This window comes from Thamnophis elegans, chromosome 11, assembly GCF_009769535.1.
Source record: "Thamnophis elegans isolate rThaEle1 chromosome 11, rThaEle1.pri, whole genome shotgun sequence".
In the NCBI taxonomy this organism is placed as follows: Eukaryota; Metazoa; Chordata; class Lepidosauria; order Squamata; family Colubridae; genus Thamnophis; species Thamnophis elegans.
This window is the reverse complement of record NC_045551.1, coordinates 17891599-17910061: the sequence shown is the minus strand read 5'-3', so window position 1 is coordinate 17910061 and position 18463 is coordinate 17891599. Positions and strand designations below refer to the sequence as shown.

Sequence of the window (18463 nt, the reverse complement as noted above, 5' to 3'; positions counted from 1 at the left end):
GGGTCCATTGCGATCTGTTGTTTGAGTTTATAGTAGTTGTCTTTAATATTTAATATTGTCCCCAAATATTTAGCCTTCTTCGTAGCTTGCATCTCCAAGGTTTCCGCCAACTCTTCTTTTTGTCTTGTTGACATATTCTTTGTCAAGATCTTTGTTTTGTCTTTATTTATTTTTAATCCTGCTATTTTTCCATATTCTTCTATTCTTTCTATCAATTTAGGTGCTGTTTCTAATGGATCCTCTAGAATGAAGTCATCTGCGAATGCTTGTAACTTGTATTCTTCCTTTTTGATTTTCATTCCTTTTATTTCTTTTCCTTCTCTGACATTTCTATTTAAAACTTCTAATGTTAAGACAAAAAGTAGTGGTGATAATGGGCAGCCTTGTCTCGTTCCTTTCTTTATTTCAATAGACTCTGTCAAATCTCCATTTATCATTATCTTAGCTGTTTGTTTATAATATATAGTTTGTATGGCTTGAGTAAATTTCTCACCAAAGCCCATCTGTTCCAGTTGTAACAGCATAAAGCGCCAATTCATGTTGTCAAATGCCTTCTGAGCATCCAAAAACATCAATGCCAATTGTTTTTCAAGATGTGCCTCATAATATTCCAAAGTATCTAAGATTATCCTCTTATCTTTAATTTGCCTCTTTGGCAGAAACCCATTTTGATCAGAGTGAATGAAACTACTTAAGTATTTTTTAAGTCGTTCTCCCAATATTGAGGCAAACAATTTATAATCTGAATTTAACAGGGAGATTGGTCTGTAATTCTTAATTTGTAGTAAATCAGCCTCCTCCTTTGGTAAAATATATGCTTCTGACCATGTTTTGGGCATTCTCCTTTCTGATGTCACCTCATTTATAACTTCTAATAATGGGAGAGACAACGATTCCTGCAGGGTCTTTATAAAATTCCGCTGGTAGCCCATCCGGACCCAGGCCCTCCCGTTCTTTTGTTTTTTAAGTGCTTCGGTTAGCTCCATCAGTTATTTTGCCTTATAGCATTGTTACAGTTTCTTTGGGTATCTGGGGTAAGTTGGCTTCCTGTAAGTATTGTTTCACTCCTGCCTCTTCTGTATTCTCATGATCATATAGTTTACAGTAGTAGTCTTGTATAATTTTTTTTCTTCTCTTTATTCCCATAACAGATTTGCTCTTGATCATCCATTAACTGCAATATCTTCTTTGAGTCTCTCTCTTTTCTCAGTTTGTATGCCAACCATCTGCCTGGTTTATTAGCATTTTCAAAGTAATTCTGTTTAGCACCCCTAATTTTGGGGGCTAATTCCTCTTTTTCCATTAACCCAATTTTGTGTTTAATCGTATCTATTCTTACTTTAATGTCCTTCTTTTGTGGGGAGTTCTGTAGTTCTTTTTCAAGACCCTTATATTCATTGTCAAGTCCTTTAAGTGTTTGTCCTTTTTTTATATTTCTCTTCCTTGTATAGTCAATTATCAGGCCTCTGGTATAGGCCTTCATTGTGTCCCAGAGGTTCTGCATTGATGTCTCCTTTTTTCTATTTTCTTTAAAGAAAAAGGCCAATTCCTTTTCCATTTTCTGTACAAAGTCTTTCTCTTTTAATATAGCGTTGTTTAATGTCCACCTAGATCTTTTTCTTTGTCCTTTCCATTTAATTATCATTGGGTTGTGGTTTGCCCAAGTACTTGTTTCAATCTCAATTTCCTGTATGTTATAGGCCGATTCAGTCGCTACCCATATCATATTTTTTATCCATCTGTTTTTTTTATTTTTAAACATAAAAAACAATATTAAAAAAAGATCTCATCCATTACATACAGCATGTCGTTTGGTTACAAGTGTTTTTGCATCCATATTCTCAGTTACATTTACAATCACAAATTTTTCATCTAATATAACTAAATACCTCACTTTCATTGTACAATGTATATTCAATTACAATTAATATTTTTTTCAATAAACCAAATTCCCTTACATTCTTGATTGTCTGTTTAGTAACAATATACCTTTATATAATCACATATCCCGATATGAAAGAGATTTACCAACCATTTATATTTGTATATCACTGTTTTCAATTATGCATCATCCCACCAATCAACTATCGAGTATGCTTATATTCATTATTGTCCTTGTACATCATACATTCAAACAAAGATGTTATTCCTTCATTTTTCAACAAGGTATTCTAAATAGTCACTTCATATATATACCAATTTTTAATTACTTCCTTATTAAAATTATTTGTCAACAACAAGATATCTTTATAATATATACTTAGGGTTATACATTATATTACCAATCCTCTATCAAGTATACATAAATTCATTGTTATTCTTATCGATTTTAAAACAAAAAGTTCTAAAGTATTCAATTCATATATGTATCAGTCTTTCATTGTATCATTGTTAATCTATTTCACAGCATAATTGTATTATCACTTAACTCCTTCAGTTAAAACATAAGTAAAATATTTTTCATTACCAGGTTTTCCCCCCAGCCACTGATAAAAAAAGTCCCATATCTTATAAAATTGCTCATCTTCTTGTTCTCTAATTTCAAATGTCAATGTACTCATTTCAGCACACTCCATTATTTTTCGAATAACTTCTTCCTGTTTTGGTATTTTTTCATTTGTCCAGTTTTTTGCGAATACGATTCTGGCTGCTCTTAAAATGTTTACAATCAAACATTTTAAGTCTTTGTTATAGATTTCTGGTATAATTCCCAATAAAAGATCTCTAGTTTAAGATCTATGTGTTTGTGTATCATTTTGTCCAACCATATGTGGATTTTAGTCCAGTATCTTTTAGTCTCAATGCAAGTACACCACGTGGTAATATGAGCCCGGTATCTGATGACATTTCCAACACTTTTCTGATTTATTCTTGGACATTCTTGCAATTCTCGTTGGGGGTAGATGCCACCTGTAAAACATCTTATACAAATTTTCTCTATATGCAGTAGACATTGTCATTTTATAATTTTGAGACCACAATTTCTGCCATTTCTCTAAATCAATCCCATGCCTAAAGTTTTTTCCCCAAGCTATCATGGTTTCTTTAACTTGTTCCTCTTGTAATTTAACCTCCAATAAATATCCATATAGGTTTTTTTTATTACTTCTTCATCAGTACTTGTTAGGATTTTATCTAACTCAGTCATTTTATTGTAAAAACCTTTTGATTTTCTATCTTCATTATATCTAGATTGTATCTGTACATATGAGTACCAATTCATTTCTATCCCTTCTTGTTTCAACTCTTAGATTTGAGTTCACCCTCTGCCTTCAATATTTCAACATATCTAACTGTTTGTTCCTTTTTATATATTATTGGATATGAAAATGCTTCAATCGTTGATATCCACATCCAGTAGTGTAATATTTTAACCTTTTCTCAATTTAATAACAAGGCCTTCCTTATATAATGTCTTCTGAAATAGCCATGTGCTTTAGTTCCCTTATACCATAAAAAAGCATGCCATCCCAACAGTAAATCATGACCTTCTACATTCAATAATCTAGAGTTTTTTAGTGTTATCCACTCCTTAATCCACATCCAATTTGTTGCTTGATAATATAACTCCCAATCAGGTAAGCCCAGTCCTCCTCTAGTTCTAGCATCTTGTAACAGTTTGAGTTTTATTCTTGCTTTTTTCCCTTGCCAGATAAACTTCAAAACTATTTTATTTAAATCTTGAAAAAAATCCTTACCTAGTCTGATTGGGATTGTCTGGAACAGGTATAAAATTCTAGGTAAAATATTCATTTTGATTGTAGAGATTCTTCCCATCATTGATAGTTGTAGATTTTCCCATTTCATCAAGTCAGTCACAATTTGTTGTTTTAGTCTAGTATAGTTGTCCTCCTTAAGAGTACTGCATCTAGGTGATAAATATATCCCCAAATATTTAACCTTGCTTGTGATTTCAATCTGCAAAGCTTCTGACAACTCTTCATTTTGTCTTGCTGGTATGTTCTTTGTCGAAATCTTTGTTTTGTCTTTGTTTATTTTCAAACCTGCTACTTTTCCATATTCCTCTATTCTTTCTAACAGTTTGGGTGCTGTTTCTAGTGGATCTTCAAGAATAAAAACCAAATCATCTGCAAACGCTTGTAGCTTATATTCTTCTTTTTTAATTTTCATTCCTCTTATTTCTTCTTCTTCTCTAATCTTTCTATTTAAAACTTCTAATGTTAAGACAAAGAGTAATGGTGATAATGGGCAACCTTGTCTCGTATCTCTCTTTATTTCAATAGAATCTGTCAATTCTCCATTTACCATTACCTTTGCTGTTTGTTTATGATATACCATTTGTATGGTTTGGATAAATTTCTTACCAAAGTTCATCTGCTCCAATTGTAGAAACATAAATTGCCAGTTCACGTTGTCAAAGGCCTTTTGTGCATCAAGAAACATCAAAGCCATTTGTTTTTCAGGATGAGCCTCATAATATTCCAAAGTATTCAAAATCATTCTCATATTGTCTTTAATTTGTCTCTTGGGTAAAAAACCATTTTGGTCTGAGTGGATAAAGCTATTTAAATATTTTTTGAGTCTCTCTGCAAGTATAGATGCAAATAGCTTATAATCTGAGTTTAATAAAGAAATTGGTCTATAATTCTTAGTTTGATTCTAGAATAAGATAAATGTCTGTTTGAATAAAAAGTATATTGTTTTTAGTAGGATTTCTCTCTCTCCAAACATCCTTTAAACCGGTCTCATCAGTCATTTTAAAAAAGGATTTAGGGAGTATCTTTCTATTTGACTTTATTGTTTTTTGTGAGTAATAGTCCATATTATTATCTACAATTCCATTAAAATCTCCCATCATACAAATGTTTAAGTAATCCAAATCCATTATTTTCCTGTGTAATTTTCTGTAGAATTCATATTGTTTATCATTAGGCACATCGATTTCTATTAGAAGCATTTTCTTATTATTGTCCATAATTTCAAAATTCTTCCATCGTCATTGGTATAAATTTGTTCCACTGGTATTGTATCTTTAATATAAAGGATCACTCCTCTTTTCTTCAGTTACTCAGAGGCTTTTGTATATGCCGCCTTCCTCTTCCTCCTGCAAATGAGAGGTGGCTCAGAGATGCTAGATTTCTCTGGGCGCAAGATCGGGAAGTTAAAAACCTGAAACGGGGTACAATCTAGCTTGATTCAAAAGCTTTGGCTTTGGATTGCTGCGCTGCCACCCAAAAATGTTGTTACAGTGATCTCTGCAGAGCCCACTTCACCTGCACCTTCTCGGGCAGTTCCAGGCAGAGATCTCAGTAACAGCATTTTGGGGTGGCAGCGAAGCAATCTCAGGTGCTTGATTGTATCCCATTTCAGGTTTTTAACTTCCCAATCTAGTGCCCTTAGAAAAGCCTTTGTGGAGAGGAGACTGTTCCTCTTCTCTTCCTCCACCCCCACCTCCAATCTGCCCAGATCTGTCATGCAGCAAAGAGATATGGTAGCTGGGAACCTGGCACCTGCTTTTGCACCAAGACTAAGGGAGCAGAGTGGCAAAGAGGGCTGTGAACAAGCCCGGTTTTTCAAGAAGGCAACCTTGCCAGGTCGAGCGCAGCAATGGCCATTCAGCAGCTCCCATGGGTCTTTCTTTCCTCACTGAAGAGAAGAAGCGAACTGACTGCCACTCCTTGTGCCAAGCAGGGAAGGGGAAAAAAATAAAGTGCAGAGAGATATGTTTAGTCCTGCCCTGCCATGGGGAGGTGTAGGGAAAAGAGAATTTGATATCAATAAAAGCCTTACCCTTTAGAGATGATAGAGTAAATGTAAAAGGAAAAAGGCTGAGGTAGTTGCTGCCAGAGTCACAGTGGATGACTCTGCTTAGTGCTTAACTGTTTAAAAAAGCCTCTAAAAAAAGTCCCCTCTACAGGAGGAGGCGGGAGAACCACGTGCCTCATTTAGTCTATCTTTATGATCACTCAGGCAGAGTTAAGCAAGGGTTAAAAGCCAAAAAATTCCTTATGTAGATGAGGCATGTGGTTCTCTCGCCTCCTCCTGTACAGGGCACTTTTTTAGAGGCTTTTTTAAACAGTTAAGCAGAGTCATCCATTGGAGACTCTGGCAGCAGCTAACCCAGCCTGACCTCAGCAGCTCTTGCCTTTTTCCTTTTACATTTTTACATTTTCATCATGGCAGACAAGAGCAGAGTTGAAATCCTCTGTGAAACAGCTGGAAAAGGTATGTGGGTCAGAGGGAGGGGGAGGAATTCAAAATTAATGTAATTTGTAAGTGATTATATTATTGTAAGCAATTTGTGTGTGTGTGTGTGTATGTGCGTGTGTGTTTTACCCGCCTCTGCTGGCACGTGGGCTGGCACTTTTTTTATGTTGGACATAGCGGCAGTGCTTTTGGACATAGCAACAGGGCTTTTGGACATAGCAGCAGGGCTTTTGGACATAGCGCCAGGGTGGCTTTGCCTCTAGTGCCAGGGCAGCTTTTGTCTGCTTTCAAGAAAGTTTCTGCTGGATTGGGCACCTCCTGGGCTAACGTGAAATGACTTTTTTTTTTTTTGCAACGCTGGGACCGCTCCCCTCTGCAATCCGAAACCATGGCCAAAATGAAGCTGTTCATTGCAGCCTGACTCACATCCCCTTTCCTCCCTCCCCCCGGCTGTTCTTGCTTGCAGATCTGGGGCAACGACCGCTTGGAAGACTGATCGCCAAGGGTGGGAGGGAGGATCGTGGCACCCTGCTTGTCCTATATAGTGAGGTTGTTGTAAAAGAGGTTTGCGCACTGGCAGACTGGCAAGGACCTGGGGGTGGGGGGAGCGTGCATCTTTCCCATCCAAGCCCCGCAGACATCATCAACCCCCAGGCTGGTTCTGGGGAGCTGAGCGGGATCCCCCTGGGGAGACCCTTTGCCCGCGGTTCGCCTTGACACAGGGGAGGGGCAAGGCAAGAAGGCAAGGGCGCTCCCCGGCAGTCGAAGCAGGTAAGTGGCATGGATGGGGCACTTCGGAGCATCGCCCCTGCCTGGCTGGCTGGCTGCCTCCCGCTCCCACCACCTGTCACTTCATCCGAAACCAGCTGTTCATTGCAGCCTGACTCACATCCCCCTCCCTCCCTTCCCCCAGGTGTTCGTGCTTGTAGATCCGGGGCAACGACCACTTGGAAGACTGATCGCCAAGGGTGGGAAGGAGGATCATGGCACCCTGCTTGTCCTACATAGCGAGGTTATTGTAAAAGAGATTTGCGCACTGGCAGATCGGTAAGGACTTGGGGGCGGGGGGAGAGCGCAGACATCATCAACCCCCAGCCAGGCTCTGGGGAGCTGAGCGGGATCCCCTGGGGAGACTCTTTGCCCACGGTGAGCCTTGATGCAGAGGGGAGCAGCAAGGCAAGAAGGTAAGGGTGCTCCCCAGCAGTCGAAGCAGGCAGGCAGTGTGGAGGGGGCGCTCCAGAGCATTGCCCCTGCCTGGCTGCCTCCCACTCCCACCGCCTGTCACTTCCCCTGCTTTGCGCCACCCGCCCGTGATCCAGCTCCGGGTCAGTGCCGCCACTGCCCAACGGGGCTCCGTGATCACAGCCAGGCAGGCAAGCAGCAGCGGTAAGGCAGAGGGAACGCAGTGCTTGAGCCACCTGACAGCAATAGCAATAGCAATAGCAGTAGACTTATATACCGCTTCATAGGGCTTTCAGCCCTCTCTAAGCGGTTTACAGAGAGTCAGCATATTGCCCCCAACAATCTGGGTCCTCATTTTACCCACCTCGGAAGGATGGAAGGCTGAGTCAACCCTGAGCCGGTGAGATTTGAACCGCTGAACTGCTGATCTACCAGTAGCCTGCAGTGCTGCATTTAACCACTGCGCCACCTCGGCTCACAGACGGGCAGGTGAGCCAACTCCGGAGTCTTCCTCTTCTACTTCCCCCCTCCTCCTCCTCTTCCTCCAGCTCTGTGATCCCCTCCGCGTTCCCGCATCCCCTCCGCACCTCTCGCTTCCCGGGGCCTGCAGGGTTTCCCCGCAAAGCTTCCAGGGAAAGCTTTCTTGAAAGAGGGCAAAAGCCGCCCCTCTGCCCCGGCGCTAGAGGCAAAAGCCGCCCTGCCGCTATGTCCAACATAGAGGCGTCCCGCCTCTATGTCAGACATAGCGCCAGGGCGGCAGGGCAGCTTTTCCCCGCTTGCCTCACCAGCCATAAACCTCACTGCATGTCACTGGTGTCTGGGTATTTTATCCTTGGGATGGACAAGCTTCTGCCTTAGTGTAATCTTGGGTTTGAAGTGTGCATGTATGATGTGTTGGCTGAAGATCCTCCTCAGCTTGTAATGACAATGTTGCTTCATTTATTGTTTTCTTCATTGTCTTTTATGGAGGAGCTCCTGTAGGGTCTTTTTGAGATTTGATGAAGGCCCACTTGGGATAGCAACATGTTCTGAGAGCTTCCTTGGTGTGTTTTAGTTTTTTTCTCCTACCTTTGCTGGTAAGCAGGCCTTCCGCTTGGTGGTGTAGGCTTCTGATGACTCCCATTTTGTGCTTCAGTAAGATTCTGAAGATTCTTGGTAAGAATAAAAATGTAAATACTGATCTGTGTATGTGGGTTTTCTGTAAACTTCAATGTTACAACTTCTGTCTTCCTTAATGTGCACTGCACAATCCAGGAAGGCTAGATTATTTTCCATAACATCTTCCCATGTGAATTTAAGGTATCTGTTCACAGAGTTGATATGTTTGGTAAACACTTCTAATTCCTGTTTTTTGATCTTGATCCAAGTATCGTCCATTTACCTATACCAGTGAGTGGGTGAAATTCTTGTGAAGAAGTCTAAGGCTTTTATTTCTACCTTTTCCATGTAGAGATTGGCCACAATGTTCTTCTGTGGATAGTTCAGGCATGGGGTTGAAATCCTGGCCTGTTGCTACTCTAAAAGGGGTGAAACCAGTGCTTGAGAGCACAGTGTTATTGAAGGCCACTTCTGCAAAAGGTAAAAGATCAACCCAGTTGAAAATTAATAAAACATCTTAGGTATTGTTCTAGAACCAGAACAATACCTTCCGATTTTCAGTTTGACCATTGGTGCATGGATGGTGACTGGAATTCTGTCCTCGGGTGGTGCCAAGTAAGTTTAAGAATGTCCCCCAAAATTTTGAGGTGAATTGGACCCCTCTGTCGGAGATGATTCTCTGCGGGGCTCCATGAATGCGATAAATGTATATCAGGAATAACTTGGCTAGACTTTTGGCAGTTGGGATTGTTTGGGACGGTATAAAATGTGTCTGTTTTGAAAACAAGTCTGTTACGACCCAAATGACAGTATTCCCTGCGCTTTCTGGTAGTTCGACAATAAAATCCATAGCAATCTCCTTCCAGAATGCTGAAAACTTGGCTACCTCCTGTAACAGTCCTGGCATTTTGCCTTGGCGTCTTTTAGCTGCCACACAAATTGGGCAGCTGGCTACATAGCTCTCTATGTCCTTTTTTTAGTGATGGCCACCAAAATTGCTTTTTAATTAGATGTAAAGTTTTTACAAAACCAAAGTGTCCTGCTAGTTTGGAGCACCTTTCCATTAAGTACAGTCTTTGGCTGGCTGGAACATACAACTTCTCTCCCACCCAAGCTAGGTTATCTTTCATCAGGCAGCTGTCTTTATGGCTCAAAAACCATTCATCGGTGGTTAAAGCTTGTTTAAAAGTTTGGGTGATGTCATTGTCCTCCAAAGTGTCTCATTTTCCACTAAGCGCATGGTTGTAATTGGTCTTCCTCATTTTTCTGAAGCAGGACCGCTTCTATTGTCACATCACTAGCATCTGTTTGTATGACGACTGGTTTCTCTGTTTCCAGGTGCTTTAGGATTGGTTCTGCCGAAAACATCCGTTTAAGTTTTTCAAATGCCGCTTGGCATTCCATTGTCCAGTTCAAAAGCTGCTTCTGTTTTGGGTTACCATCCCCCTTTGTTTTTAAGATCTTGGTGATGGGGAGAGCAATTTGGGCAAAAGGGGGGATAAACTGCCAGTAAAAGTTGGCGAATCCCAGGAAGCTTTGCAACTGTTTGCGTATTCTGGGTGGTTCCCAGTCAAGTACCGATTGCACTTTCAAAGGATCCATTTCTATACCCTGGTGTGAAATGCTGTATCCTAAGTAATCAATTTTTTCTTGGTGGAATTCGCATTTGGAGAGTTTAGCATAAAGTTTTGCAGAGCAAAGTTTGTTCAGAACTGCCCAGACTAGTTTTACATGTTCTGCCTTGGTCTCAGAATATAATAAAATGTCATCAATATAGACTATGCAGCCCTTATATAGATGCTCTCGCAACACTTCGTTTATTAATTGCATAAATACTGCAGGGGCCCCTTGTATCCCAAATGGTAGCACTTTGAATTGATAGCATCCAAGAGGGGTGTTAAATGCCGTTTTCCATTCATCTCCCTCCTTAATCCTGATACGGTAGTAAGCCTCCCTTAAATCCAGCTTTGAAAAAATTCTCCTTTTGGCTAGGTGTGCTAGCATATCCTTCATGAGTGGGAGAGGATATATGTACAAGTCCACCACATATGACAATATGAACCCGATATCTGATAACATTGCCAACTCTTTTCCAATTTATTCTTGAACATTCTTGCTATTCTCGTCGGGGATGGATGCCACCTGTAAAACATCTTATACAAATTTTCTTTGTATGCAGTTGACATTGTCATTTTATAATTTTGAGACCACAATTTCTGCCAGTTCTCTAAGTCAATCCCATGTCCAAAATCCCCCCCAAGCAATCATAGATTCTTTAACTTGTTCTTCTAACTTAACCTCTAGTAAGTATCCATACAGTTTTTTAATCACCTTTTCATCAGTACCTATCAAATTTTTGTCTAACTCAGTCATTTTATCAAGAAAACCTTCCATTTTAAGGTCTTTATCATATCTAGAATGTATTTGCACATATGAAAACCAATTCATCTTTAAACCGTCCTGTTCCAGTTCTTGCATAGATTTAAGTTCACCCTTTGCATTCAATATTTCACCATATCTGTTTGTTCCTTTTTGTATGTTATTGGATATGAAAAGGCTTCAATAGTTGATAACCAAAATGGTTATCCATAAGGCTATGCATGCAATTTTTTTTGACAAAAAACGGGCTCGTTTTCATGAAAAATGGGCCGGTTTTTGCTCATTTTGCCCCCACTCCACCCTGCCAGGAGCACTCTGCAAGTCCCCTCCAAGGCTATTCATGCCCTTTAAAAAGGGGGGGGCATTTTTGTGGAAAACAGGCCGTTTTTGGGAGGTTTGCAAAGTGTAAAACTTTTTTTTTCTTTTGGAAAGCTCTTTGATTGATGAGAATTACATTGATCAAGTGCTGTGCCAGCAGATTGTCAGCAATTTCCTTCTCCAGCACATGGATAAATACACCTGGAAACATCTACCTACCTACCTACTCTCTCTCTCTCCCTACCTACTTGCTGTATTTCTCTCTCTCTCTCTCTCTCTCTCTCTCTCTCTCTCTCTCTCTCCCTCCCTCCCTCCCTCTATCTACCTACCTACCTACCTACTCTCTCTTTCCCTAACTATCTACTGTATCTCTATCTCTCTTTATCCCTCTCTTATCTACCTACATACCTACCTACCTACCTACTCTCTCTCCCTACCCATCTACTATTTTTCTTTCTCTCTCTCTTTCTCCCTCTCTATGCCTCTACCTATCAACCTACCTACTGTCTCTCTCTCTTCCTACCTACTATATTTCTCTGTCCAGCTCTCTCTATTTCTCTCTCTCCCTACCTACCTACTGTATTTCTCTCTCTCTCTCTTTTTCTCTTTCTATCCCTCTACCTACCAACCTATTTACTCTCTCTCTCCCTACCTATCTACTGTACTTCTCTCTCTCTATCTCTTTCTCTCTCTCTATTCCTCTACCTATCTACCTACACTCTCTATCCCCTACCTAGCTACTGTATTTATCTCTCTCTCTCTCTATTCCTCTACCTACCTACCTACCTACACTCTCTATCCCCTACCTAGCTACTATATTTCTCTCTCTCTCTCTCTCTCTCTCTCCCTCTCTCTCTCTCTCTCTTCCTCTACCTACCTACCTACACTCTCTATCCCCTACCTAGCTACTGTATTTATCTCTCTCTCTCTATTTCTCTCTCTTTCTCTATCTCTTTATCTACCTAACTACTCTCTCTCTCTCTCTCTCTCTCTCTCTCTCTACCTACCTACCTACCTACCTACCTACCTATTGTATTTCTCTCTCTCTCTCCCTCTGTCTACCACTTTTTTCTAATTTGCCTTTTCAAAACCTTGGTGCGTCTTATACTCTGGTGGCTCTTATACTCCGAAAAATATGGTATGAAGTTGCCCCAGCAGTTTGGTAACATTCTCCACATGTTTGCATTGCAGAAGTAATTTGAGAGAATTTTTATCATCAGAGAACAGCTGGTCAACAATTAGTGTATTTTCAAATATATCTCTAATATTTTGTTCCACTATCTTGGCTTCCTCTTTTAATCAGAATCAGAAGATTTTAGCCACCAACAGCTAAGAAGATCAAGCTACCAGTTACTGTAATAGTAAACTAAAATCACAGCTTTCAATCTTTATCTTTCCCCATCAGCTTTTTTTTCTCACCACACTTCCTTATTTTGCTTGCCTTGGCAGCCTTGTTCCTTGTTCTTTGGGACAAAAAGAAATCCCTAAAATGGCACAAGTCTTCAAAAAGGCTGTAGCTAGGAAGAGTCTCTTTTTAAGTTGACTTTAAAAAGATTAAAAGTCAGCATAAACATTTGAAAGGTGAATTTCAAAACAGCGAATTCTTCAACCCCAAACAGATTGCAGCCTCTTCCCTTCCAACTTTTAGCATGCAGATAGTTTTGGAGTTCAACTCCAGAAGGCATTTGCTGGCTTACAGCTGTATTGGAACAAAGCACGTGTGCAACAAACCGGTACCAACCTGTACAGGAACCCACCCCTGGTGTGTTCAGTTAGTCATCTTCCCAGAAGTAAATATTTACCATTTTGATTTTTGTACATTAGCTTTCCAGAGCTATGATGTAAAACAAAATAGAATTCATTGCTGCTGCAGTAAATAAGTCTGGATTATCTATTTCAACAATATCTTCTGTTTATTATCTAAATAATCCAGAAATAAAATAATAATAAAAAGTCTATAAAATGTGGTAAATATATATACACCAGATACAATGATTCATTTTCAAAATGCTTCCAGTTTTTTTTTATTCACATTTAACTCACATAGTAATATAACCACTATATCTGATTAGTACTGAGTTGGGAAACCAGAAGAAAATTCAAAGTTCTAGGCTGCTCTATATGTCTGTCCAAATTCATTAAAGGGAAATCAGTAGTGATTTAGAGTAAGAATATAGACCATATAAACATGTACTAGCTATTCACTTAGCTTGAGAAAGGAGAACAAAAACTCCAGTTGGGACATTTAAAAAAAAATCTTAATTCCTCACCTCAATATTTGCAGGAGCTGTTTGCAGGAGCTATCATTTCTAAACTATAATAAAGAGTAATTCCTAGCCAATTATACTGCTCAAGACTTCAAAAGCTTTAACTTAGTTCATGTCTGCCTTGGAAACCCAACAGCTCTGTGAAATTTTTTAATAGGTCGTTTAACGACTATTTCGAATTATCATGACCTCAAAAAGGATGCTTTATGGACTGTAAAGCACTTCTGGCCATTGTAAAATGTCATGCTGCCCTCTTCCACAGCCACATGACTGCATTTCAAACACTTGGCATCTACTTCACATTTACGAATGGTTGCAATGCTCCACAGTCACAGGACTGCTATTTGCTACTTTTTTGCTGGTTTCCAGCAATAAATGCACATTTGAGAGAGAAGGCATTCAGATTTATGACTGCATGATTTGCTTAACAATTGTGTGATTCAGAATTACAATAATGTTATTCTCTTAACAACATAACAGTCATAAAATCATGGCCATCACATGGGTGCCTTAATTTACAACTGAAATTATGGCCCCAATTGTAATCATGAGTGAAGAACTAATGGTACATTATCTTAAACACAATAATCCATCTTCAAAGGACTTCTACCACTTTGGGTTGCATATTGGTCAATCTATCATTCAGGGACTACATAGTATGTCACCACCTAGCAAGTCCTTGGATGGGAGACTATCAGAGTGTATCAGGGCTGTAGATTAGACTGGAGAGTCAGAAAACATCTTGGACAAATTGATATGCTGTTGCCAAGAAATATACATGGATGTGGCCATGCATTAACCACGAATCTATTTTGATTCAAACACAATTGTAGTTAATGGTATAGGAACATTATTTATTTGTTTCATTTTCTTTTAGATAAGAAAGCAGTTTTGATTTGATTGCAACAAAGTTCTTTCTTTCTCCTAATAGAGAGAGAACTTCTGAACTGAAACTTGTTTGGTTTCTTAATGGTGGGGGAAGTCTATTTGTATGTATGAAAAGACAGAGCAACGAATTGGGACCCAGGGTGTTTCTTTTGCCAGAAATTAATTAGGTTGTGCAAAATAGTGTTGGGGAATGATAACAATACTTTAATGCATTTTTTAAAAATTTTCAGAGAGTACTTATTACTGTTTTATTTATTAAATCCTGCTTGCTTGGGTAGATAAGAAAACATTATGTTGTTCTAATTGCCACTGCTGTTCTTTTGCTATAATGCAAAATTATCAGATGATAAATAATGTGTGTGTTTTTTTTCTCTCTCTCCCTTGTAGTTGCATTCTGCTGTGACCAGAATCCAAGTACAAAGACCTGGTTTCAATTACACATTTGCTCATATCTGCATCCTAAATAATGACAAGTCCTGCATAGTGGATGATATTGTACATATCTTAAAGGAACTAAAGGCTGCTCGCTTGTCTAATCAAACTAATTTTGCTATCAGATATCCAATCACACACTTAAAGGATGGCAGGGAAGTATATAATGGGCACCAGCTTGGTGGAGTCACTGTGCACAGCAAAGATCGAGTTAAGTCTGCCGAAGCCATTCAGCTTACCTATTACTTGCAGGCTATCAATTCCTTAAATGACATTGTAGCAGAAAAATGGGAATCCAACTTCTGTGACACAATAGAACTTTTCCAGAAATACAACCGGAATGTCACAATGTATCCTTTCACTTCATCATCCCTTCAAAAAGACTTCCAGAAGACAAGTAGGATATCAGAACATTACCTAACCACAAGCCTAGTCCTTGTGGTGACCTTGGCAATGCTCTGTTGTTCCATGCAAGACTGTGTCCGCAGCAAACCTTGGCTTGGCCTCCTTGGCTTGTTAACTGTGACTCTGGCCACTCTCACTGCAGCTGGAATCATTAATCTGACTGGTGGGAAATATAATTCTACCTTCCTGGGAATTCCCTTCATCATGTTAGGTAACTATATCTCATTCGGTTATTACTGTGGATTTATCTGCAATATTTATTTGATCTACTCTATTATGGCAAAATAACGAAAACAAAAGAGGACATTGTAAGGTGCTCTAGCAATTTGCTAGCCCTCTCATTTTGTTTATCATTAGCAATCATTCATATTTGGGATACCTTATTTATGCTTATTTTGTAGTCAATAAATTTTCAGAAATTGTTGTCTATCAGTATCTGTGTTTACTTTGCTATGGCATATTCAACATTAGTTCCTTCAAAATACAAGGAATTTAAAGGGAAGGGGTTTAGATAAACCAAGACCATTTAATCTAGCTAAATTCAAGTAGGAGATATGTCTAATCCATGCCACCTAAAAATTCTCCAGCTCACTTTAAAACCCAGATCTGAATTAAGTTTGAAAAAGTAGAGCTCCATTCATTGAAAGTATAATATGAAAAGAACACAAATGCTATAGTTTGTTTTATTTTTATAAGCAACCTAAATGGGATGAAGCATCCAAATTTCATGATAGATATGGGGACTTGTAGCCTATTCCTTTAAATATTTTGTTTCTAAGTGCCTCCAATTATGTTGTTTTAAGAAAGAGTGTAAAGTATTTTGTGGTGAAACACTTGCAATAGATTTTCTGAAGGAAAATGTATTCCTAAATACTGTAGATTTTATTGTTGAAACTTGTATTGAAAGTATAAAGGAGTAATTCCCTGTCTTTTCCATAAAATAAATCAACCTTTCAACTAGGTCGGCTGTTATATATACTCCTTAGAAAATACAATATCGCAAACCCTCAGGATTAGGAAGTGTAGAACGGAGTATTGCAAAGGTTATCTCTCAGTGCCAAAGATATGCCTCTGAGAAAATTTGAATTGGTGGATTGGGGCTGTATTATGGTAGAAACAAACATCAGAACTAGCTGTGTTCTTTGGAGTTCTTGGTGCTATCTAAGCATGGTTGTTTACTGAGATATTCATTAACCAACTAGGTGACATCTTCATCACCCCATGATGTTATTAATTGGATAATGAAATGTCTGCAAGTAAATATCCAGACTCAGACAGCATCAAATACGCCACAGTTCAACTCCAAACTATACATATTCTCTTCCAGTAATTCTGATCATTGGAAATAGAAAGGTAGTCAGGTTTCTGTTGCGTTATTGTTCTGAAGACTTAATAATACGCTAGTATTAGCTGTGGATTTATTTCAGACTGTTTGGAACATAATGTAATAAAAATTGGAATGATGATAGTGCCTATGCATGTAATAAATCAAGAAATATAAATAATGGACTTGTGCTAATTGGACTTCAGAACTTATAGTTACAGTTGTAGATTTGGACATAGGTTTATTGTGACAATTTGGCAGGTTATTTGTGATAGAGGTTGGAAGCTAGCATTGCGCAGAGAAATTTATCAGTGTCATGAAGCAGGTGGGCAATCTGTAAAATTGCAAGGAGACACTCAAGTGTGGAGTATATGCTGGTGCAAGCAATAGAACTTGTATTTGCCATCTGCAGCTAAATTGGTATTTCACCTTATTTGTTTGATCGTCTATCAGCTGACCAGTAGTAGCTACATATATTTTAAAATCACCTACCAAATCAAGAATGATTCTATGTCAGCTGATTATGTTCATCACCAACATTTTGCCTATCCTGGTGGTGATGTGAATAGAAATTGCCACCTGATGCAGAAGTTCCCCTGTCCGATGTTCAGTTTATTCAAGAGGGGGAAAAGAAAATGACAAGAAAAAGGTGCTGTTGTCTCTCCTCTCCCATAATGCTATCTCTTCTTGACTTGTTGCCTCTATTGTTAATAGCCGTAACTGTTTTTTTAGGCCCAGGAAATTGCTAGTACTATACTAATCTGCCTTCTCCCCTGATATATTAATACTTTGAAATAATTTAAAACTTTAGTTCTGTTGCCTAGTCTCTCTTGGCAAAACGAAACAACTGCGTTAACATTTTTAACGTGCTTTATACTTCTTATTTTTGTATATTCCAAAGCACTGTGGTGAAAATTTTGCCTACTTCTGATTTATATAAATAACAGGAAACTGGATTTTGTCCTTGCTCCATTTTAGGACTGTTCCTCCATAACAGTTTAAATTGTTTAAATGTCACTGGCCACAGTTTGTGATTGGAGTTTTGTGGAAATCCAGACCCTCGTCTTTTGCCAAGAAAATTGAAATTCATTGAAAATTGCCACATTTTGTCTCAGGATAGATAGTTGATCTTAATTCAGTGTATGCTCCATTACCATTTATAAAATATTGTTTCTGCTGAGGAGGAGGGTTAACTTCCAGTTTTATGATTCTATATAGTCATCGTGAGGCTTCAAGGGAGTCTTTATTTAGTAAGTTATAAGGAATAGAAACTAAGATGGTCCATTCGCATAATTTTTTTTACACAACTATGAACAACGTAAACAATACCTGAGAAAGATATGATAGAGAAAAATATATTTCAGTACAGAAATTGTGGTTGGCTCACATATATAATTTTGCACATATTTTCTTATTATAATACATGTTTTATAAAAGTAGCACACTAATCACCATACTTTAGCAAGATGCTATTGGCTTTTATTTTAAACAGACTTTTTAAAAGAGAATAATAATAAATAATCATAGTTTTATTTTTTTCATTGAGATCATAAAAGTATGAATAACATACAGAAAGATATTATGCTGATTTGCAGTTGTTTACTTTTTTAAAAAATGTGAAAGCAATTCTCTAATTTCAGATTTGCAACCTACTTTACCTCTGAAAGCAGATTCTAGAACTGTTTTCTATAATCTTAGGGGAGGAAAAAATCAATTTCCCCTAATTTACTACAGAATACCATAATTTTGGATTGAAACTACTAAATTTATTAGAATTCAGTTGGACATGATTAATTGAAATAACTGAAGATGCCATCTGGAGAAATTAAAATCACCATGTTAAATATGTTATACATGCTATAAATTTACATATATAGATTAGACACAAAGTCACAAGAGATAAGACATTTCTTTTGATACAAGGGGTTAAAACAAGGAGAGTTCTAAGATTAAATAGGTGGAAACTAATCAAAGAGAGAAGCAATTTAGAACTAAGGAGAAA

At 38.4% G+C, this 18463-nt stretch overlaps 1 protein-coding gene across 1 annotated transcript in view; it reads left to right on the top strand.

The window, feature by feature from the left end:
* The window catches only part of PTCHD1 (patched domain containing 1), a 119956-nt gene that overhangs the window by 38501 nt on the left and 62992 nt on the right, over positions 1–18463 (top strand). The window contains exon 2 of the mRNA XM_032226160.1: positions 14688–15348. Coding sequence (XP_032082051.1) covers positions 14688–15348 — 661 coding nt within the window. The remainder of the gene's footprint in view (positions 1–14687; positions 15349–18463) is intronic.